Source organism: Nothobranchius furzeri, chromosome 4 (genome assembly GCF_043380555.1).
Source record: "Nothobranchius furzeri strain GRZ-AD chromosome 4, NfurGRZ-RIMD1, whole genome shotgun sequence".
In the NCBI taxonomy this organism is placed as follows: Eukaryota; Metazoa; Chordata; class Actinopteri; order Cyprinodontiformes; family Nothobranchiidae; genus Nothobranchius; species Nothobranchius furzeri.
Genome location: NC_091744.1, coordinates 76,055,017 through 76,079,889, shown reverse-complemented (window position 1 = coordinate 76,079,889; position 24,873 = coordinate 76,055,017). Strand labels below are relative to the sequence as shown.

Genomic DNA, 24,873 nt, shown 5'->3' with positions numbered 1-24,873 from the left:
TGTAGGGTAGTATATTAAGCTTTAAAAGCACCCAAATACATACAATAATTACTACGCTACAAATATATTTATTAGATCACCTTACATGATAAAGATTACAACATTCAAGCTTATTTAAATAATGCAAATTCTATTTGTTACGACAAGAAAAGTAACCAGCAGTAAAGGTTTAACTGATGTTCAAACAGAACGTAACACACATGAAGAGTAATATACAAATATTTCTATCTTTACATATAATAAATATATTAATAAAACCTAAACAGGATTTACTTTCTTATAACAAACAGATGATACCAGCTCAACAAATCATTACTTTTAAATGGTAATTTCTTCTATAAAAATGGGTTTGTAACAGTTTGCTAATGGATGAGCTTGTTTCTACTCATGTAGTGGTTAAAAAAGTCAGTTTATCTATTATGTTATGGACATAAAGTGATTCTCACTTAAGCTACTTTAACAAAAGAAATCAGATTTCACATCTGATTAAGGAAGGGTGCACTAGTCAGGTGTGCCGGCTCTTCGGCCGCAGGCGGAGAAAACACCGAGCTGATGAGATCAAAGAGGCTGTTGTGGGAAATCTGCAGGCTGACGTTGGTGCTGTGAAGAGAAGAAGCCCCCTCCGCCTGGGCGACGTCGTGAAGATGTTTACAGATCAGAGGCACCACCTGCAGGGAGGAAGGATTTGTAGTTATGCTGCTATAGGCTTAGACTGCTGGAGGACACACTGACCACTTCTCACACTCTACTGCATTCTTCTACAGTCTGCTCTTTAACTGTACTATTTTGTGCAATTTCAGCTGTTAACTTTATTTTCTCTAAGTGTTTTTCTCCCCAGAAGAAGCTACAACGATGTTCTGCTGAGCTGTGGTGGCCTCATGGAGGGAGCCATCATCTAGCACACTGCTGCTAACCACTTAAACATTCTCTCTCTCCTGATAATAACTTTTTGTTTTCATTGACTTTTGATGTGCTAATACTAATTTATCCGTTTAATTATAGATCCACTAGGATAAATACAATAAAGTTTATCTTTCACCAAATAGAATATTTACTAAGACATCACAATATAACTGTAGACACATTACTTGGTGTGTGTGTGTGTGTGTGTGCGCGTGTGTGTGTGTGTGTGTGTGTGTGTGTGTGTGTGTGCTCTGTCTTCTCGATCCCCAGTGAGTCGTGGAGGATGGCTGCTTATACTGAGCCAGGATTCTCTTGAGGTTTCTTCCTGTTAAAAGGGAGTTTTCCTCTCCACTGTCGCTTTATGCTTGCTTGGTATGAGGATTGCTGTATGCAATTTGCTGGGTTCCTTATATAGGAAACATTATTTCTGATTGGCTTAATGAACTGAACTGAATTGGAATTTTTATTATGTGAAGTGCCTTGAGACGACTCTTGTCGTGATTTGGCGCTACATAAATAAACTTGAATTGAATTGAATTGAAACGTCTATGAGCTAATACGAGCTAAAAAAATTCGGTGACATGCTGGAAGATGTGAACAGAAGTTTTACTTTCACGGTGATGAGCTTCTTTTCCAGAGGTTTTCCATCAGGGAACTTTTCTCCAAAGCACATGTTTATGGTGTATTCGGGAGAGCCGCCATTGTTTTCCGTGAACTGCTTGAGCTCTAAAAGCAGACACATTTGGGCCGTTAGTTTCTGTTTAGACTTGACGTTGGTTTGATTAAAAAGATGAAAACCCACCATGAACAAATTTGTTAAAGCTGAGGAGCTCCACCATGGTGTTTTTGGGTAATTTAGATGGGTTAGGTTGAGCAACACTGGGGTCGCTGGTGCTGGCGAAGACGTGGCATTTGTCCTGCCGCAAAGCGTAGATACCAGTATCTTGCACCTCCAGGAGAAGACCACGCTGGATGCTGTTGAGGATGCGATTAGTGTATTCGACCTGTGATGAAAAAGAACGGGACAGGAACAGATCACATCACAGAGGATGCATAAAAACAAGTTTTAAAGCGACGCAAATGAAAAGGTCTTCCATGTTTGGGTGTACCTGCTTGTGATCCAGCAGACCCTCAGTAGACGGAAAGCAGATGGAATGCAAGCCCGGCATTTCGCTGTGGTAGTGGAGCTGAAGACGGTTGGTTTGCACCGTCGTCTTTAGCATTTTTTTATTTCTGTAGTAGATGAATACCTCAAAGTCATACAGACTGGGCTGCTGAGGTGAACCGAGGACGGGGGCGTGGTTTACTGTAAAGAGAGGGCGGGGATATTTATAGGTGCAGTTCACTCATTTAATCAATTCCTTTGCAGTGGTCTCTAGTAGGAATGAATGCCTTTTAAGTCGTACTCTGGGGAAAAGACACCCTGGTGCGCCTGCTTCGGGATCTATAAGAATGCCAGATCAGAGGAGAGCTTCAGACGGCAGGGTTTGGAGTCTTATTTCCTGAAATTTGGACATCTCACCTCTGACTGGGTAAAAGCAATGCGACTCTACTGACCCCGTTGACTTTGCAACATTGATGTTTTATCTCTACAAATAACACAAGCCTGGAACTGTTTTGTCATGTGGTGGAGTTGCTAATTCTAGAAGTTAGCTTCTACTAGCCGAGACGTTCCCTGCTGTTTCCTCGACGCTAAACCAACAACAGCCTTCCCCGTCGTGAGTGTGACGTAGATCTGTCAGGCGTTTCTAATCCTGGAGTTTCACAGTCTATTTTCCTTCAGAAGCCAATGCAGGAGATAGGTGTAGGAGACTATTTTCACGTTCAGCCTGCATGAAAAACTCAGTGACCGATAAATATTAGAAACAATCATTAAAAGTGGGTTTTTTTCGATAAAAAACACCTTTAAAGGACCATTTTTCACAACTTTTTTTGCTTGTTTTCTAATAAATCGCTCAACTCTCTTTGACTGAACATACTGTCGTTGTAGATCTGCTGATCGTCTGGTAAAAATGGCGGGAGGGTCTCCGCTGCAGCAGGATAGTTTCCAAGAACCGCGGGGTCGTGCTGGACACAATTCTCCCCCCACAGCTGCTCATCTGTATCCAAATTCAAAATGGGCTTCTTAGCTTTATAATAAACCACAGACATTGTAAAAAAGGTTGTTTTTAATATAAATTATACCTGTTGGTTGAGTACCAAGATCCAGAGCCATTAAATCGTTATGTAGGTTATGCTGAGTGGAAAAAGGAAAAAGCGTGAGCATTCGAGTAGATGTCCAACCACTTAACGGAAGTGAAAGTTCCTTAAACTGCACCTCGTTTCCTGAGAGGAAGAACTCTGTGGAAGGGCTGTAAATCTCTGGAGTCATATCACAACCGGAGTCTTGTGTTGGAAGACCCTCAATTTTGTCTGCAATTTGAAGAATGGATCATTATGGTTTTTCTCCCAATAACTCAAAACGATTCCCACTGCTGAGCTGGATCAACGCTCTTACACTCAGTGTTGACAATCTCGTAGATCTTATGAGGGTCGTCTGGATTCTTGGAATCATCTTTGATCATCTTGAAGCGCATGGTGAGGTTGTTGAGAGCACAGCGGAAGTTGGTTTTCCACCTGGCCTTGTCGTTGGGGAACTCGTTGATTTTTCCACTTGCCACTGCCCAGGCCTGTGGACCACAGACACACGCGGCATGAGCCCAAATACGTTTTATGTTTGTGAAACTGGACGTTTGAAATGAATTTTTCATTTTAACGTTATACTTTCAGAGTTTGAATAAAGTTTGGGGCTTACTGTACTCTGAACTTTAAAAAGTAACAACTCAGATATTGAAAATAAAGAAAGTCAGTAGAAAATGCAAATATAAAAATTAAATAGGCTGACAAACAATCTATGGCTTTTCATTTAGCCCCTTAAGCCCTAGGCCTATTTTGAAGCCTATTCCTCGAAAAGTGGTAGAAATTGTATTTAATTGTAAAAATAGTTTAGATAGCCTTGTAGTGCTGGGTTTGCTGATTAATGTGATGGGAATTATTACTATTTCTTCTGCAGTGTGAGTGTTTTTTGGCCCTTTTAAGGAGCTAACATCACAGGGGACCCTAGGGCTTAAGGGGTTAAATTAGTTAAATGTTTCAGAAATACCAATATAATAGCTCTGAAAGTAAAGGAGCTTCCCATAATGCACTGCTTGATTAAAAAAAGGGTAAATAGCCTGTATTTTTACGACGTTGGTGATGATGAGCTACGACGTAGCTACAGCTGCCCTGGGGCGCACTGACAGAGGCGAGGCCTGCCGAACACCGGCGCCACCAGTCCCTCCAACCACCACCAGCAGGCAAGGTGGGTTAAGTGTCTTGCCCAAGGACACAACAGCAGCTCGGAGCCGGGATCAAACCTGCAACCTTCCGATTACTGGACAACCTGCTCTACCTCCTGAGCTACTGCTGTCTCATTGCTTCAAAAATAAGAGGTCTAGGAATGTTTATTATATTAGGATGATTATTTATTCATTTATTTTACTATTACTACTATTAATACTACTATATTTAGTACTATTGCTACTTCTACTACCACTTGTGTAGTTATTACTATTAATACTATGACTAATACTAATATTATTACTACTACTACTACCACAACAGCTACTACTACTATTACTACAACAAAAATTACTACTATTGCTACTTCTACTACCACTCGTATTGTTATTACTATTAATACTTTGACTAATACTAATATTATTATTACTACTACTACCACAGCAGCTACTACTACTATTACTACAACAAAAATTACTACTATTGCTACTTCTACTACCACTTGTATTGTTATTACTATTAATACTATGACTAATACTAATATTATTACTACTACCACAACAGCTACTACTACTATTACTACAACAAAAATTACTACTATTGCTGCTACTTCTACTACCACTTGTATTGTTATTACTATTAATACTATGACTAATACTATTACAACAACAACTACTATTAATATAATTATTACCAATACTACTACTATTTCTATTTGTACTACAACTATAATACCTACTATTACTACTACTATTATTACTAATACTATTACTACAACTGCTACTTCTACTATTACTATAACAACAGCTACTACTACTAGTAGTATAATTACTACTATTGTTAATCATATTTTTATTACTACTACGACTACAACAACTGCTACCACTACTACTATTACCACAACCACAACTACTATTACTACTACTATTTCTACCATTACCCACTAATCATGGTTTCCACCATGACTGGAATGAGTATTATTTTTCCAAAGCCCAACAACAATTTTCCTAAACAGCCAATCCACGACTAGGAAGAGTTAAAAAGCCTCGAACAAAAGACAAATCAATTATTTACGTCATTAATTTCTTATTGAAACAATTAGGTGGTGACACCAGAGGGAAAGAACAGAAGGTGGGTAAGCAGTAAACACAGCAGCTGATTAAACACTCACCCGGAATATTTTACTGTCCTCGTCGTTGCAGTCCTTCCTGGAGTTGTGCTTCCAGGGGACTCTGAACTTGTGCTGGTCCACATAGCGCAGACCGGAGTACTGGCCCGTCTGCACCTGCTCGATCAGCCAGCTGGCAAACTGCGGTTTCGGTGCGCTGGGAGCAAACATGTCAGGTCGAGGCGGTTAGAATAAAACAAGACAGGAAGTGCTTGCACTGCTGTGACATTAATCTGATGAATGCCAGATTATTAGTAAAACCCGCCATACCTTTGCATTGCGTCGCAGAGATATGAAGAACTCTCTCCTGGCAGCTGAACACTTTTCCTGTTTTTATAACATCCATCTGTGACCTCAAGAGGAGTTTCACACGACTCCTCCTCCTCCACTCCCTCCAGACGTGGGTGAGTTTGATTCATTCACAGACGGTTTGTTCCGGTGTTCTGGCACACTGTCGTCTGAGTTGCTCCCGGAAGAAAAACGGAGCTCGTCCTTCGGAAACTTATCCTACTTCCTGTTTGGAAAACTAAGAGGCTTTTACTGGTTGTATTTCATCACGTTTATTGCCTTCTTCTTGCATCATTCCTCATGCCATCACCAGGGGCGTAACCATCATCTCAAAAGTGAGGGGGACAATTTTTTTCAGAGTTATTTATCATCTTCTTGCATTCAATCTTACATTTCTTGGTAGATAAAAATAAAACATTTAATCACTGGTTTAGTTATTAGTGAAGTGGTTCAAAGACAGTAATGATTATTACTATTATTTAATTTTAAAGTTACAGGGCGCCGCCTGCTTAGTTTAAATAGTAGTGGGCAATTGTTTCCAAAAATAAAATAAAAAAAAAGATTCTTGAATACCCAATATTAATAACAGCCACACAACAGCAGTGAACCAACTTTAGTTCTTTAAACTATAAATAATACAAATGATAATTTTAGCAGCCAAACTCAGGTTCAGTTGAAAAAAATGATCCATGAAGATCATTAAGGGCCAAATCACAACACTGAGTATAAAATGTTCAGCAAAACAACAGTGCTGGAAAATAATTATTGCCTAGCACATAAAATTTAATGAGTGTTGCAAAATAAGCCATATAATATATAATGCATTAACATAGACAGTCACACAACACTGAACACAACATTGTAGTGAAATGTGACAGCATATGTGCAAAAATAATCAAGATAAAAAAATGGCATGATAAAAATGATAGATAGATGATAGAAATAATGCAGTAGTCAAATTATATCTGTAAATAAATGATAAACAAATAAAAATATGTACTCTTCCTGGGGTACCTATTAAATTACAGAGTAAAAATAGTTTAAGTGTTAATGAGAAAAGTTCTGAAAGATCTTTGAAAACCCTTTCCTAAGGCCTGCCTGGTTTCTCCCATCTCTTACCAAGTTCTAATCTCTCCTTACCCGTGGAGACCCTCATCACCATCCCTGATGCTGTCCTTTGGTCTGATGTCTCCCCCCTGACTCTGCTCATTCTGTTGTGGCTGTATATGTAAAGGTGGGAAATAAAATATTGGAACAGAGTTAGGATAAGCACCAGTAAGATTACTATGAAATTTAACCTCAAATCTCTTTATGCCATGTTTCTCAGCCACTTATTTTATCTTTTCACCTACAGACTCTCCCTCACACTGCTCTGTCTATGTGTCCAAAAGACAAATAAATGGAAAATGTGGAAAGCAAAGTGTTAAAATAGAACTAGGATGGGTTACAGTGAAAGTGGAAAAAAATGTTTAAGTCCCTTTATGCCATAATTTCTCAGCCACTTATCCTATTCTCGTTTTACCTACAGACCCTCCCTGTTTATCGTCACAATGTTTTTTCTTTCAAACATGCGGAAAGTTACGGTGAGCACAAGTTCAGCACAGAAATAAAACAGAATTGGGTTTATTCCCAGCTATAACTAACTAGCAAAGGAGAAACACAGCATTGTTAACTAACATGATGTTGGCTGTTAGGCTACCAAGCTATCAGTTAGCTAACATTATCTGCACGCAAAAGCATAAATCAACTTACACAGTTTGGTTGGAAAAAACTGTGCAAAGTTGGCTGTCTGGCTGCACTGGATGCTCGCGTTAGCCTAAGGTGCGTTTAATGACGGCTCGGACAAATACGTTTCCCCATACAGTATAAACGAATAGAACGGCTGAAAAATGTGCGGAGGACAGAGGACACTGTTATGGGAAGAGAGGGGGACATGTCCCACGCGTACCCCGCGTGAATTACGCCCGTGGCCATCACCAACCCTGAGCTTTATCTTATTGTTGTGACTAGTTATTGACACGTCTCCATCTGGAATTTGCTTTATTAATATAATGAGATATTTGGCTGCTGTCAAAAATATTAATTTAAGCTCAAATTTGCCAAAACAAGCACTTTAACTTTTCCAGTTCGGTATACTGAAACTGATCTACACCTAATAACTTATTCTTCTTAAAGATGCATTTTCCTTTGAAATAAGTTGTGTGGAAAAATTTTAAATGGTAAATGGCCTGTATTTGATATAACACCTTCTAGAGTCTTGGAACCCCCCAAGGCGCTTTACAACACAATCAGTCATTCACCCATTCACACACTGGTGGGGATGAGCTACGATGTAGCCACAGCTGCCCTGGGGCGCACTGACAGAGGCGAGGCTGCCAAGCACTGGCGCCACCGGTCCCTCCGACCACCACCAGCAGGCAAGTTGGGTTAAGTGTCTTGCCCAAAGACACAACGACAGCGACAGACTGAGCGGTGCTCGGACCTGCAGCCTTCCGATTACGGGGCGAGCACTTAACTCCTGTGTCACCGTCGCCTGAAAACACTTTATGGTTTATTTTTCAGGACTTTTTAAAATTTCAGATGAACGATAACCAAAATATTTCCTCGTACCTGATGTAACGTGAGGAAATATGGGTTTTCTGTCACAAAGGTGGTGTTGGACTCAGCTGGGTCAAAGCTGGGCCGCTGAGAACTTTCACCCACAGATTAAGACCTGAACGCCAGCGAGTCTGGGAGGAAACCATAACATCTGCCACCTGCAGCTTCGTGCCAGAAGATGTTGTTCCCACAGAAGATGTTGTTCCCATAAAAGTAGTCATAACATAACAAGTCTTAAAACTTTGTTTCTTGATTTTAATGTTAAAGTAACCATTATCATTTTGCTCATTATAAATGTGTTTAATCAAATGAATGGTTCTTATGCTTTGGGTAATTATAATGGCTTAATGAATCCATACTTAAATAATGTTTGTTATCGACCTTCACACACTCAAGCACACAAACACTCACACACACACACCCACACACAGATTCTTACAGTAAACTCCAAACACATTTGCTGACGCACACGTTTGCTTTGAGAAGAGAAAGGTTTTTGGTAAGTTTCAGGCTTATGATTTCAGTTCGTGTTGGACAACAAAAGAGAGTGGACCTGAAAACCAAAGGGGGGGGGGGGGGCAGAGCCGGTTGGCTCGTTTCTCCCCCCTTTCACGCTGTTCCTGTCAGCCAGACAGAATAGCTGAATCGCAACTTCTAACGCAGACTCATTACCGAGTCTTTTGATTTCTGAGTGAACTTAACTTAAGAAAGCGCATCGACAAAACGCTTTACCATCAACGTGTACCGAGGGCAACTCTGGACCGGTTCGCGGCGCATCTTTGTCTTCTTTGCCAGCCAAGGTGCCCTGGATGAAACATCATCCTAAGGTGACGTCCCGGGTCCAACAGAGGGTCCGATTTTCGGTGGGGCAAAACACGACAGATAGCGTTTTGATGTATCTTTTCCAACTAAACCTAAGTTTATTCAAACCATCACTTTTCACTCAGACACCTGTTTCTTCCTGAAGCGAAATCAGACGCACACACGCATTCATCTCACCTCATGTTCAATTCTCACGACACTTTGCACACACACGCATCCATAACCACATCCTATTACTCTCAATCTTCATTCACCAACAGAAGGTCTATTTGAGCAAGAGCAGCATATCAACTGTTATTGTCCCACAAAGTTGCCAATGTTGATTGTTATTTCCTGTTTGTCAATTTCAAAATCATTAGTTTAATTTGAAGAATTAAAACTTTTAATTGTCAAACTGGTTTCCTCATTGAACTGAAACACAGACACACAGATATTATTGTCAGTTTATCGATGAAAACAACCTTTGAGTCTTCTTAACAATATAACTGAGTAAAGACAGTTTCTCCTTACAATATGGCTGAGCCAGCCAAAATTTCTCTTTACACTGATCTTAGTACCCCAGGAAACCACCTATTTCCAGCTCTTTCGAGATATTTCTGTGCTTTTAGAAACTTTTAGAGTCCTGCAGGTGTGGACTTGTGTCATAAGACTGGCTTGGATGAGTCGGTGAGACATGCGTGAGACAATTTAGTCAGCATCATTCGATTTTGGAGCTTGATCCTAACCAGGCACCGTTTCCTCTTTCTCAAATATCTGTTTCATATAGAATACGCTGGAACTGCATATTCAGGCTGTGCATGCAGGTTCTTTGTTTGCAAACAAAAATCAAACCACAAAGTATTTTATTTTTTATTTTACCCCAGTGCAAAAATAAATGAATAAATAAATAAATAAATAATAATAATAATAATAATAATAATAATAATAATAATAATAATAATAATAATAATAACTTCTAATTTCCCACCTCAGGAGGAATAATTGTAATTTTGGGTGATTGTGTTCTGACCGCACACTGCGATGTACCTGATCACGCATGTACAACCTGGCCTGGGTGAGTGTGTCAGGAATAAGGAAGTGAAACATGTTCATGTGTAATGGGACACTTCCCTTTATCAGGTCACTAGCACTCGGGGCTCTTAGACATCAGAGGATAAAGGCCTCACAGGGAAGCTGAGGAAACTGGATAATCATTCAAACACACACAAAAAAATCATTTCCTCTTTAGTAATTTCAGCAAAAACAGCAAAATATTGTGACTGAAAACTTGTTCAGTGTTTCTGATAACATATGGATGTGAAATAACTGGCTCTTATGGCAGCAGTGCAGAATGTGAAAACATAGAGCAGCTGCATTTAATTTGAAACCCTTGTTTATGAAGGGGATTTCTGCAGGGAATTCATACTGAAACTTCGATCTTGGTTCACTACTTTTTTAATTGTACTTTCTCAATCTTTACTTCTTCTCAAAGCTCCCCTGCAGTTCCAGCGTATTCTGCATTTACGTGTGACGTGTGCAAACTTGTCGAGCTGGTGTTCCTCAGAAGCAACAGGCGGAGGTGGATGTGTAAAGTGCAGTCACTGGAGAGCCTCGCTCATGCAAACACACACACCAATGTGTTTTTTGGGTGAAAATGAAACTGGGATTAAAATAACTTGTGTGGAATGTTTCACAAGCCTTAAAGACATTTGCCCAACTTCTACACTTCCTGTCACCGTGACTTGCTGTGGAGTTTGTTTTAACTGTTTTCTATAAATCAATGTGTGTGTGTTTGGGGATTTTTATCCAGCTCCAAGAACAAAACAACTTTCCCACTCTGGAATTTTGCTCCAAGATATCTTTTGATAATGAACTTCACATGTCAAGCTGGCCTAAAAAGAACCAGGAAGCTGCTTGTTACTCCGTAACATTAAAACTAAATATTCCCTTGTGCCATGTCATTCCCGGAGGACTAAAATCCAAACTAAACTTTTTTTTGCTTCCATAAACAGAACTTTTTCAAAATGAAAACACAAAAGAGCAGGTTTTGTGGTCAGAAGCTGTGTAACCAGAGCAAAAGCACATTTTAGGGCAGCACAGAGGGAAAAGCTTTGTCTCATCTGCCTCCTACTGTCGTCACCATTGTGTCAAGCAGGGAGAACTGAAGGGGAAATCCCAGCTAAGAAGCTGAAAGTGTATATTTAAACATACAAATGATTAAAAACATTAGATAATGAAAAGGTAAAAACACCAATACAATGCAAAAATATTCAAATGTCCCATTTTTTCTATACTTTGTCTCAAAAGAGCAATAAAGGATTACAAAAAACACGGGCTTCTTGGAAACAGATGATCTAGTAGTTTAAAATGTTACAAATGTGATGCATCACGTCTGCTTTAACAAAACTTTATGAATGATTTGGAACTCTTTGGAACTCTTTGGAACCGGTTTTCATGGTTTCTAAAAATAAAAAGTTTCCTTGCTTCTAAATATACGTTTCTTAACACACTTTAGTATTAAAATATGAGATTTGTACAAAATGAAACTATAAGATGTACAAATTGGAGTGTAATAATTTAAGTGTCTTTTGTGTATTAGTTAAAATATTCTTGTGACCTTTTTACCAACGTATTAGACTTTAGTTAACAAGATTTTAATTTCATTTTAAAATTTATCTTTAGTCTAATTTTAAATTGATATAAAGCTTTAAACTTTAAAGTGAAAAGAAAAAATAATAAACAATTGCAAAGGTATTCCCCTCTGGGTTGCACAAAACAAAAGCAGCTGTTGTCAATACTTGTTTTCTCCACCAGAGGGCAGAAGAGACCAAACTTGGCTCAAAGACGCCAGCACTCCTACTCAGTGACTTCTTCCAGTTGTTTATTACTGCCGGGACTTCCCACTCTCAAATAGTTAGTTTCTCCGACTACTGATGAAGGAAACATGACAAAAAATGAACTCAAACGTAAACAATTGTATTTAAATGAACAAAACTTAACACTGGTTCTGTAGAGTGGAACTGTCCAGTGCTGTGGTGCTGAAATGCTTCATCTGCGCATCAATGCGTTAGAATCGGGTTATTTGATATCTGGAGAGCAGAAAGTCTAAAATTAAATTATATGTATAAGGGAAATTAGTTAGACTTAGAAATTTAAACGCGATTTGAAACGAATTATAAGATATTTCCCCCAAAAGTGATGTTTACATGAAGAGTGTCGTTAAAGTTTCATTGCTATGTGCTGTTGGACACGCTTCCAGTTTACTTTTCGGTGTGAGTTTGTAACCTGGATACAGCTGAGAGCTTCCTTGGTATTTGTGATTGTAAAGAGCAGGAGGAGAAGGATGGCTAAAGGGAGACTGATCATTTGAAAACGTGCCAAAAGTACATAGTCGGACTCAAAGAGCGTTTCAAAGACCGTTCTTTTTTTTAAATTCTTCTTTCTCTCCTGTTTTTGATATTTTTTTTCGCACGGTTGCAGACCGTTTGAATCGACCAATAGGCTTTCAGGTTGGAGACATTGGAATGTAAATGAGCCCAGCGCGTGCTCCCGGCGCAGTGAAAGCTCGGGATTGTTTATTGAGCTCCCCGAGCCACGCGCCTGGCCCGGGGGAGTCGGCGTTCAGAAGAATCACTCAGCGGGGGCGGGGCCTCGCCACGAAGCGTGCGTCTTCCTTGAAAAAAAAACACGAGGGGGAGTGGGTGGGGTGTGTGCTGGGGCGCGTGTTGAAAAAGCGGAGTGCTGCCAAAGTTTGGGTCAGATCGGCTCGTGGAGTATAAGCAGTTAAGGAGAGATTTGGACTTTGAGTTGGACACACGGTCCCCACGCGAAGGACACGAGAGCCGAACACTGCCAACTCATTCCTGATCATCAGTCTGGTGGCACCGAGGCTACACTGAGTTCATCAGAGCATTCAGCGAGATGGAAACTGCAACCATCACCACCACGCAGACAGCCTTCACCTTTGCACTGAGTGAAAGACACGCCAGCATCAGTCTGCACGCGCCGGCCCAGGACGCGGCGTCGGTTCATCCAAATGGCAGCGCCGTCGCCTTCCAGAGTAAAAGCAAGGTGCTGAAGAGACAGCGCTCCAACTCGCCAGAGCTGCTGCGCTGCAAGAGGCGCCTGAGCTTCAACGGCCTGGGCTACTCGATCCCCCAGCAGCAACCCGTGGCCGTAGCCAGGCGGAACGAAAGAGAGCGGAACCGGGTCAAACAAGTCAACATGGGTTTCCAGACGCTGCGTCAGCACGTGCCCAACGGCGCCGCCAACAAGAAGATGAGCAAAGTTGAGACTCTCAGGTCTGCGGTGGAGTACATCAGGGCTCTGCAGCAACTTCTGGACGAGCACGACGCTGTTTCAGCCGCATTCCAGTGCGGACTGCCGTCACCAACCCTCTCCAACAGCTACTCCGCCGACCCGGAGTCACCTCACTCCACATACTCATCAGACGAAGGTGGCTACGAGCCTCTGAGCTCGGAGGAGCAGGAACTGTTGGACTTTACCACCTGGTTCGACAGATACTGATGCTGTCAGCGTCCAAACACACTCTGGCGACTTAAAGAAATGCTGACAAAGTCATCATGGTAACAACAGACCGGAGGGGTTCCCCTCAGTGCGCACAGGCGATTTGTTACCTCAGTCCTCGCTTCTGCAGGAGTGAAGCAATAAGACAGCGCGTGAAAGAGGAGCACAGTCCCTAATATGGACGCGGTGACGCGTGGAAGTGAAATGTTGACATTTGATAAGTGCAATTAACTCGAGACGCGGAAGGTTCTCGCAGAGGCGGAGCTGCAGGTCCTGCAGGGATTAGTTTGGGAAGAGTTCCGGGCTTCCCTCCTCACCTGCCGCGTCTGTCGGAAGATGTGACAAAGATGATGCGTTAACAGACTTTTTCTCTTGATGTACATTTCCGCCCCTTTCGTAACAACTTTGTGTTATTTTAACACAGATGCTTATTTTTGTACAACGAGCCAAACAGAAGTTTTAGAACTGTTTCCTGCCACTTTTCTGACAGTGTTTTGATTCGAGAAGCAGCTGGACAGCGACATCACGGAGACTACCTGTGACCAGATTAGCGTTTCCTCTTCATAGAGACTTTATTATTGATGTATGCACTTGTTCTGATGCTCCCGTAGTCACACAAAAGTGTAAATACTCGATTTTAACAGATATATTTTGTGTAAAACAGCTTTTTATAAATAAAGATTAATCTATTTATATCTTTGCAGTATTTTGGTTCTTCAGCTGCTTTTCTTATGGTCTTTGTTTACGCGTGTGCATGTTTGTGTGTGTGTGTGTGCATGCATGTGTTATTGGTGGCGGTAATTGAGCAAACTAAAGGGAGCTTCTTCTCTTTTCAAAGCCCTCCCTCCCCATGCGTGACCTCTCCCCGACTTGGTTGTGCACACGGGGAAAATTGCGCAGCTGGGTGAGCACTCAATAACCATTATTGACGCGCACCTTCCACTGCGCTTTGTGCGCATTCAGGGCGGGGAGATTAATATTACGTTTCATGAGTTGCATTGTTTCTTTGCACACTCTAAACTAAGAAAAAAGCCCGGAGTGCCCGAGGCAGGGGGATATGGGGAGGGAGGGGATGCAATTCACTTCACTCAAAGGGTATAGACACTTTGAAATATAGCCTGGGGAAAGTCAGAAGGACAATGAGGAGGGTCAACAATTCTTATTGCCCGATTGAGATCAATCTAAATAAAACCCGTGGTTGTAGACTAGTTGTATCCCCGACTGTGTTTTTCATGGCGCACACAGGCCAATCTCCAGCGAAATGGGGAGCATAACACCCCGTTGTGAGCGCTATTGTCGAGGCTTCTGCGCCTCATTATTCGAATTATGGAGAAGCTTCTTTTCTAAATAAACATCAGAAATCAGCGAGGCAGAACGCCTTTTTCTTCACCTGGCACTAAAAACAAGTCCGACTGAACCCGATCCCTTATTGTTGAAGGCTTCAGTAATAGATCAAAACAGGAGGGAAAAAACTTTATTCTTGATCAGAATGATCTAGAATAACACACCTCCCCTCTCCTCCCTCTCACACGAACAGCCTGCAGGTGTGAGCCACGTGCCTGTGCTGGGTGACAAAAGACGTCGCGCTCCTATTGGTCAACGGCTCGCGCATGTGAGCCCTGTCAGGTGGAGGCGGTGACAACATCAAACAAGTGATAAATGGCATTAATTACCCCCGGAATTATAACCCTTAACGTCACAGAGACTCAAAAGGACGAATCAATGTGAGGCGCAAAAACACCCCGCTGCTCCGTTACATTGTTCAGCTGAAATGCGGGTTTATTCAATGGCAGGCGCAGCGAATAGGCGCAAACTGAAAATACGCACTTGTTCCACGTTCTCAGGGTGGATGTGCAATTTTCTCCCAGAGGAGCTAAGGCGAACATAGATTCCTCCTCCATGTCATGGGTATCTTTATTCTCCATGGGTGGAGGATGTGGGGGTGGGGTTTCATTTTAGCGGAACATCAATCACCTGTAAGTGATCCCTTGATGTTTGCAAAAACCAAGTAAAGGCCAAAGTATTAGAGCCAAGAGGTCATCTGTTGCTCTGAAACCAGTCATCAGATTTCCTCATATGCAATCAAAAGGTCAGGAGCTATTTAACCACATTTAGTTTCAAATATTAAAGTAAAATATTTTAGGAACAAATACTAATGTACAAAGTTCAACCTAAACATTCAGAATCACATCTAAACATTCTAAGTTACAACTGAATATTTAGATTTGAGACTAATCTAGAATAGCCTGCATCAACATGTCGAAATTTAAACATGAGCTTGATGGTTTAAAATAAAACTAAATAGCAAACATGTACAGCCGAGATTCTTCATAAATGTGGGACAAAGAGATCTCATATCTAACATCTCAGATTGTGTGAAGATGTTCAACCATTTATCAGGAAGAACCCAGAAACAAGAATTCATTGAAACCAAACTGCAGGACTTGGGCACCATGGTGACCAAATTCTTTGGCACTCATGTTAAACTAAGGCGCCTGGCCATATTTTCATTGTATTACCTTTTATTTTAGCCACAGTAGTACACTTACACAGGCTATTTACATGAAAAATACAAACCAGTAACCCAAATGCAGATGAAGAAAACTGGGAAAAGAGCTGACATAAATAAAAGAAACAAAAAATTAGACAAAAAAAAAAAAAGAATCAAAACAAAGGGAACGGTTAAAAAAGCTGAGCAGCAGGGTTTCACACTGAGTGAAGAAACTAAGGACTATATAAGCAGGGGAGAGCGATCAATAGAATGTTATGATTCTAAAATGATTAACAATCTGAGAGCTGAGGAGAACCAATGACTCGGGCAATTAACAACCAACAAAAATAAATCCAACAACTAAAGAAGTTCCACAAAGGATTAAGAAAGCTTTTACACAACATTTTTTTTTGCATCAAATAAAAAGATTAAGATCCAGGTCAGGGACAAAGCTCTGCCTCAAGCAGAGACGCTTAAGTATCTCGTGGTCTTGTTCACGAGTGAGGGGAAGATGGAGATTGATTGGCAGTTGGTGTCTGTGTCTGCAGCGGCGCGGGCGTTGTATCGGTCGGTAGCGGTGAAGAGAGAGCTGAGCCAGGAGGCGAAGCTCTCGATTTACCAGTCGATCTACGTTCCAATGGTCACGAGCTTTGGTTAGTGACCAAAAGAGCAGGACTGTGGATGCAGGGTTTCTGGGCTCTCTCTTAGAGTTGGGACGAGAAGCTCGGTCATCCGGGAGGGGCTCTGAATAGACCTGCTGCTCCTCTACATCAAGCGGAGACAGTTGAGGTGGCTCGAACATCTGATTAGGATGCCTCCTGGTCATCTCCCTGGTGAGGTTTCCTGGGCACGTACAGCCAGGAGAAGGCCTAAAGGAAGACTCAGGAAACGCCGGAGGGACTAAGTCTCTCGGCTGGCCAGGGAACGCCTTGGGATAAAAGTCCCAGTTTTCTGTTTTCTTTATTAATTTATTTTCATATTATTTTTACCATTAACTTAATCACATTTGCACATAGCTACACCAAACATAGTGAGCGGAAACCTGTCTTCACATTTTCTATTTTTATAGCCTAATTTGCAATCTCAAACACAAAACTGAACAAAAACATGTCAAATAGTCCTAAAATGGTTTCAATAACTGACACTTTTAAAATCTCCCAATTTGTTTGTGATTTTTACAGGTTATGTGCTTTAAATAGAAATAAAAAGCCTTCCCATGGAGATCACAGTTGGTGTCTGGCAGATGTGTTGCTAGTCCAACTGAAAACTCTATAAATAATTCTTTTCATGTTGAAAACTAAAAACACAGACCTTTGAGAGGTTTCACGTGTGGATCTGAAAGCTGCAGACAAACGAGGAACGATGGAGAAGAAGTGAATCAGATGCAGATGTTGGTGTAAGATAAGACTGCTCAACCTTGAGCGTTGCTTATAGAGGTGTTAATGTTTCAACAGAGATTACAGGTGAGTTTATGTTTAACACAGACACGAAACATGCTGACCTGGTCCAGAGGAAACCTATCCAACCCCCCTTTAACACCCCCCCACCCAGGGTCCTGCAGCTGGCTCAGAGACACGTTTGTTGAGCCTGCTGAAAGCAGCTGAAAGAGATTTATTTGTCTTTATGCACATTTTTTGTCATTTGCAGCACACGGTGAGCTGAGCTAGCATTTATACACCGACATGCAGCTTGGTGTCGATGCAATAAGGAACATCATGAAGGACTTAGGGTGAGTTTATTGGGATTTGGAAAGTTTTTCAAAGCAAATGTATAGAGATTAAACACAAAACAATCAAACTCCAGTGAGTATTGAAAAGCTTTATCTGTCATGTTGAAAACAAAATTCCCCCCTGGCTGATCCTCCAAAGCATGGATGTAATTTGGGGGGAGGGGGGGGGGGATGTCCCCCCCCCACTTTTTCCAAAGTCAAGTTTTGACCCCTGCACTTTTTACCATCCAAAAACAATATTACTGTATATTAAATTGACACTGGTTGAGCTCTAGGACCAAGCAGAAAACAACTGTTTGTGTTGAAGCCTGTTTCCCATTAGAGCATACTGTAAAGATCCACCCCCCACCCCCCGTGTCCCCCCCCCCCCACTTCTAAAGTGAAAATTACGTCCATGCTCCAAAGACCCCGCAGGTTTGCTGCTTTTAGTGCTCACGGTGATGCTCACAAGCTGCTCACTTCAACCAAGACGTGGATTCCTGAAGTGGGAAATAAAATGAAAGACAAGGTTTGAATAAATCCAGGAATAATGCATTCATCCATTTTCATCCACTTATCCAGGGTCGGGTCGTGGGGGCAGCAGCCTACGCAGAGAGGCCCAGACTTCCCTCTCACAGCCACTTGGGCCAGCTCCTCCAGGGAAACCCAAGCCGTTCTTCGACCAGCCGAGAGATGTCCCTGCAGCGTGCCCTGGGTCTTCCTTTAGGTCTCCTCTCGGTTGGACTTGCCTTCACCAGCGAGGCATGCTAACCAGATGCCCGAGGAATCACAGAACAAATGAGAAAATGTTCCTGAGTCTGTCTCATCCTTTCTGTTTCATCACACAAATCGTCAGTCAAGAAGTGATGCTTGTTGATGACTAAATGGAAAAGAAGTTTGAGGAATTCTGAAATCTGTGCAAGTTCTGGTTCCTTTGTATTTTCATCCTGTTTTGTAAGTTTGACATTGCTTTTATTCCACACTTAAGACTCATTGCTGTCTGAGTTTGACTCACGATTTCGCTCCGTACCAAAAATATTTCATTTTCAGAATCATCTCAATGAAAAGAAGCAATCAAGAGCCAATCCAGCTGGAAAACCACCTCTGACTTGGTCAGAATCGGGCCTATGGTCGCCAAATCACTTTAACTTTCTGACAAAAAGTCAGTCGCTGGACTCGTGTTTTTCCTTCTGTTTCACCTAAAGGAGAAATCTTTTTTTTTTTTACAACCAAACAGAAAAAAGGGAGTTCGAATGCGCCCAGCTAAGCACTTTTAACAGACACCTCTCCATGAGTCTGAATAGGCCTTAAACTTCTGACGACCCAGCAGAAGAAGAACCGAGCTCGGCTCTGAAGGATGGAAGGATGGAAGAGGTGGGGATGTGTGGCTGGGTAGAGGTGGCGAGGCAGCGATTTGCATGCGCCATTGTGCTGCACAAGTTTGGGTGCTTTTTTTTTTTGGCTTGGGCCCTTTTGGCCATTTACTTCCACTCTGGCTGGCTGTGGTGAGCTGTGAATAGTCTCAGCTTGGAGGAGACACAAAGGCGCTTTTGTGCTTCGGCCGCACCATATTCATCATGTAATGCCTGTAAGACAAATCTGATTGGACGTCTCTGTCACTTTGATGTGGGTCCAGAGTGTGAGTGGCCCTGAGATTGCTAACTTCACTCTCTATTGCCTATTCTGCAGCATTGATATGAGAGGGAGCGGAGGCAAGGGGGAGTCAGGAGAGCTAGCTGGGGGGAGAATGAGGAGGGGAAAGCGAGAGCAGGCAGGGGGTAGTCCTCATTATTTGCAGGAGCAAATTCATAATAAATTTCCTCGTTCTACAAAACCGGGTCGAGATGATTGACACTACTTTACGCCAGGCTGAACAAAAGCCCTGATTTGAGTAGAATACTAAATGAATGGGGCGAGCGTGGATTCAATTCAAACAATTTTAATCTCTCCCTGTCCTCCCTTATTTCTCCTCTCCCCCTTTCACTCACTTACCCTCTTTTTTTAAAATCCCACTCTTCTGCCTCTTTTGTGCAAAGCATTCTCATTTTACAGGGTAATTCTACTCCAACGGATGTGCTAATTGTGCTGGGTTAAACTGAATGCTGGTGGACTCTGCAGAGCTTATTCTTGCCTAATGACTGTAATGATGGCTCAGAGAGACTACAGCCTGCATCCTGCATGGGCCACTTGTAGAAAACGTAAGAGGGAGAATTTTTTTTACTCCCTTTTTGATTTATTTGGGCTGTTAAGACATAAGAAGCAAAGCAAGGCCTCATGTTGGGATTATGTCAAGTAAAAAAGTGAATGAAAGAGCAACAATTGGGTGCTGATGTTTTTGAAAAGTGGTGCAAAATGAAGCATACTGGTTCAGCGTGAGCGTAGCGCCTCTGCAAAGAGGAAAGATAGGGGTGTTTATGTTTGTTGGTGAAATTATGAAATATTTTATAAAAATAAATTAGAATGAAGACTGGTGCAGTGAAGCAGGATTTACACAAAGGACATGAAAATGTCTGTTTTTGCAAAATAGATTTTAAATTTGTGCACATTTGTTTGTGATCTGGCATCTAGTGGTCAGAGGTGGAACTGCACCAAGCACAGATTCTGCCAGATTGAACACATCTCTACTCAAAATGAGATTTATTGAAAAGTGAAAATGAATAAAAGACTATTTAAGTTCTAGAAAGTGTGTCTTTTGTTTGTGTGTGTGTTTCTTCAGAGCTTCACCTGAGATCAGGTGCATTCCTTCACTCGGCAGTTAGTCCTAACGTCTTAGAGTTCTGCGTATGAGCATTACAGTGCAGAACTTATTGTCTGCATGTCAATGTTTGTACCTCTTGCTTTGTAAAACACTATTTTTACTCTCTTCTTTTCAAGTTCTGCCCCCTCCCTGAACACACAAACACACGCAGACACAGTCATGTCCCAGGGTCCTCTGCAGGCTGCAGCCTGCCCCTGCACAACTTGTTCACAGTGACAAAACACAGCTTCATCAGCCTCTGACACGTCTCGCCCTCAGCTTTAGATCGCATGTCTCATTTTTCCATTGTCTAATTCAGACAGACAGTGGGACACTTAGATATTTTCTTTTATGAGTCTTTTGAATATCTCAGCGTGACACAATGGACTCACCTTCTTTTTGGTGTAAAAGCAGAGTGTACACTCGCCTCTGGCCATGAATGGTTTGTGTCTGTGGACGTCAGGCTGAAACATGAAAGCAACCGGAGGATTAGGATGAAAAAAGACAGAAATCAAGCACAGGTGGTTGGTTCACTTAAACCCACAGTTTTGTTTTACTTGTTTGATTCTGTCTTCATACATTTAACATTCATATTTCGACGTTACCTAATCCCCATTGTCTTTTATTTTTACTGTATCTGAGCTTCCTCCACATCTTTAAGTATCCTAAATATACAAGATGTATTTACAAGCTTTTACATAACTACTTTGGGGGTGGGGATTGTTTACATCCCCTTCTTTAGTTTCTGTATATTCTTGAAATTTTAAGATTGAAGCTCATTTAACTGCCGTTGAAGCAAATCTTGCAACAAAACATCAGCATTCCTTCTCCCTTTGCTGTGTTAAAAAGAAAAAGGAAAAAAAAAATCAGAATTTTAACAAACAACTACCCCACTGACATCCACAACGGTGAGTGGATGTTCAGGTTTGTTGCTCTGATCGGTCCTAGCACTGTCCAGTTACGTGCAGAGACTATTTGAAAGACGGCCACTGTCTTCATGGGTGACCCCGCCAGGAAAGTTGACCATTGAGCAGGATGGATGGTCTATCCCTTGAGGTCCACATGGCAGGGGTGAGGAGTGAGCACCACCTCACCCCTGCCATGAGGACCTCAAGGGATAAATCATCTATCTTGCTCAATGGTCAACTTTCCTGGCAGGGTCACCCACGAAGACAGTGGGAGGGTTAATGCTTAAAAATGGACTAAGTAACATTAATAAACTGGCCCTTTGTTTATAAATGCTTAATAATGCACAATGTAATTTAAGAAAGGGATCTTTTGCTTATAAATGGTTAATGATGCACTAAGCAAAGTAAATAAAGGGACTCTTTGTTTATAAATGGTTAATAATGCACTAAGGACCATTAATAAACTGGCCCTTTGTTTATAAATGCTCAATAATGCACTATGTAATTTAATGAAGGGACTCTTTGTTTATAAATGCTTAATTATGCACTAAGTAAAGTAAATAAAGGGATTCTTTGTTTATAAATGGTTAATAATGTACTAAATAACATGATTAAATTGGCCCATTGTTTATAAATGCTTCATAATGCACTAAGAAAAGTAAATAAAGGGACTCTTTGTTTATAAATGGCTTAAGTAACATTAATAAAGGGTCCCTGACTGTAAAATATTACTGATAATTCAAGACACAAAAAGAGAGAAATAAACCAACGTTCAAATTAAAATATGTCGACCACGGCAACCTGTTGAATCCACTGTTTCTGAAGGGTGAAATAAAAGTCAGGATCTGGTTTCTATGGCAACCATTTCATTTGGTTTAAAAGTATTTTGTCCTCATATCTTTATAGAGATCCACATGCAAATCTACGGTCCCAGGTCTCCCTGCACCCCCACACTATTATGAGCAGATATGCTCACAGAGCCCCCCACCCCCCCACCCCCCCACCCCCCCACCAGCCCCCCACCCCCACCCAACACCACCCCATGAAACAAGGTAGAAGGAGGATTAGTGAACACCATTTAGGGATTCTTTTCAGCCCTCTATTTCATTTCATTAGCTTGTGACCTCTCCAGTTAATTATTTTGATCTGGCCAAAGGCCTGGCCTGCTTTTGATTCTCCTGACTGACTCACCGCCCCCATTAAAATGCACAATACTTAACACACCCATTGAGGGCAAGGAATAGCAGTTGTGAAAAGCAAAGAGGCAAGAAAAGAAAAGGGTAAAAAAAAGAGTGAAAGTGGCATTTACCAGTCACAGAGGTTGTATGGAAGAAGGGGAACCTGGTAGTAGCAGGGCGGCTTAACGCCCTCCGACTTTTTGTCAGGATATGCTATTGTCCTGTACTGATGGAGTGGTTTTCCTTTTTATAAAGGCAAAATCATGGAGAAAGAGGGTAAAGTAAAAGAAAATAACTGACGGTTATAAGAGCCGACCCCAGCTGGCTTTTATAAAAGTTCAAATTAGACATATTTTACTGTAATACCAACTTTCACTGCTGCAGCAAATCAAATAAAAACCACTAAATAAACTTCATTTTTAGGAATTAGTCTAAGGCAAGATGTGAATTCAAGCCAATCTGCATCTATCTAAAACGCGCTAGTGACCGGGCTAAAATGAAACAGTGGGATCCCGAGAGTACAGGTTTTTGCTTTTGCAGCGACCGCTTCATATCAGGTACTTAAACCCACGTTTCCTCAACTGTGTATGGTATTTATTGTAAATGCTTTTATTACAATTCTTAGTGGGCTTCCTAAACTTATTTTGGCGTGGCTTTTTCTGTCTTATTACTCATAACAACAAGTAAACGTCACGTAAAACGTTGCCTCGTGAGTTCTGCGTGCTGCCGTTTACGTATTTTATGATCACAGCAATTAACCGGCTAAGCTGTATTTAATTTTTAAGCAGTGGTTGATCAATTGTCAGATCACACATAAAAAGCACTGTGGATTGCTATTGTCTGTTTCACCGAGACGGATCTCAGACAGATCCTGAGACGCTCCTGCCTGACATATTTATTTTATTCACAGAAAATAATCAGACTAGTGATTTCTCTTGGCGTTCAGTTTATACATTCAAACAGCACAGCACTCTATTTAAACTACTTACATGTAAATCTGTTATTTGTCCATCCATCCATCCATTTTCATCCGCTTATCCGGAGTCGGGTTGCGGGGGCAGTAGCGTCGAGAGGCCCAGACTTCCCTCTCCCCAGCCACTTGGGCCAGCTCCTCCGGGGGAATCCCAAGGGGTTCCCCGGCCAGGTCCGGTAAGAAGTCCGCTCCGACAGCTTCTGGCGTTTTTAAAAAGTATCCCAGGGGCACGGTAAGGGTCGGAGATGTTTAGTCTATTTAATTTCTGACTATATAAAACGATTTCTTCGGTTTTAAAATGTGAAGTAAACTCCGACGAAGTAAAATCCAAGCCGATCCCGTTCATGTTCATGTTTACGATCCGTGTTTGTTTACCTTTTTTTCCCGCCAATATGGCGTCTACTAACTGAGAGTCACGTGGGGTCCGGAGCGCTATATGCTGCTGCTGTTGTGGTGTGTCTCGTTCACCCAGTGGGTGTTTGTGGAGGGGTACTTATGTTTACTCATTGCCTTCTGCCTCCATAATGAATGTAAACACAATACAATCTATGTAGCTTGTGTTTTAAAATGCCTGACGTGCATGTCACCTCACACAGGTGCAGTTTTAGCTAAACCCAGAGGAGGAAAACTTAGCAAAAGTGGAGCGAGCTGATGGTTTTTGTTTTTTACTCTGTTTTATTTTTGAGTCCAGTAGGCCTACCAGTTTACTCTCTCTGGCTTTGCATGTAAAGAGTGTCCCCTCTTTGTTCCAGCCTTGGGCCTACAGCCAAGTCCCCCCCCCAAAAAAAAACTTAAGCCACACTCACAAACAGCAGCCTGCTCGCCCCTTTTGCCCCCTCCCTACCTCACTTTCTCTCTCCCAAACAACTCTCCCCCATTCCCCTGCTCTGCCCTCAAATTGCCGATGACAAAAAAGGAGGACAGGACCGCGGAGACAAGCATCACTTTAAAAAGCAGGTGTCCAGAACTTTCCAGCGCTTGTCGATTTCAAATGGAGACCCTTTAACCTTGCTGCTTTTCTGGCTGGTGGCTGAGGTAGCCGGTCAGAAGCCTAATCAGTCTCGTCTGACAATACTGGGAGGATGAGGGCTGTCAGTCCTTCTTTCAGACCAAGCCGTGGAAGGGGAACCTCTGATTGATTAGAGGCTCTTTATTGAAGAGTGTGTGTCCACCGGGCCCCTACCAGAAAGCTTTATTTAAATCCATCCAGAGAGAGTACCATAATTATGACTTTTTCTTTCTACTGGTGGGGTAAAGCTGACAGAGAGGGTTCTT

General features: G+C 41.8%; 2 protein-coding genes and 1 long non-coding RNA gene across 3 annotated transcripts; 2 read left to right on the top strand and 1 right to left on the bottom strand.

Annotated features, from left to right (window-relative positions):
- Nucleotides 1-52: 52 nt before the first annotated feature.
- irf7 (interferon regulatory factor 7) lies at nucleotides 53-5,867 on the bottom strand. Its single transcript, XM_015964833.3, has 10 exons — nucleotides 5,660-5,867; nucleotides 5,393-5,546; nucleotides 3,401-3,572; nucleotides 3,221-3,315; nucleotides 3,088-3,139; nucleotides 2,883-3,002; nucleotides 2,013-2,209; nucleotides 1,706-1,907; nucleotides 1,514-1,629; nucleotides 53-668 (listed from the first exon to the last, which is right to left on the bottom strand). The coding sequence occupies exons 1-10, from the start codon at nucleotides 5,806-5,808 to the stop codon at nucleotides 477-479; spliced, it is 1,449 nt and encodes a 482-aa protein (XP_015820319.3). The 5' UTR covers nucleotides 5,809-5,867; the 3' UTR covers nucleotides 53-476.
- Nucleotides 5,682-18,513, top strand: LOC139069672 (uncharacterized). The gene is made up of 3 exons (XR_011520362.1): nucleotides 5,682-5,793; nucleotides 17,742-17,823; nucleotides 18,385-18,513. It is a non-coding gene; the product is annotated as an uncharacterized lncRNA (long non-coding RNA).
- On the top strand, nucleotides 12,805-14,296 carry ascl1b (achaete-scute family bHLH transcription factor 1b). The gene has a single exon (XM_015964832.3). It carries the CDS (start codon nucleotides 12,998-13,000, stop codon nucleotides 13,601-13,603), a length of 606 nt encoding a protein of 201 aa, XP_015820318.1. The 5' UTR covers nucleotides 12,805-12,997; the 3' UTR covers nucleotides 13,604-14,296.
- Nucleotides 18,514-24,873: the final 6,360 nt, after the last annotated feature.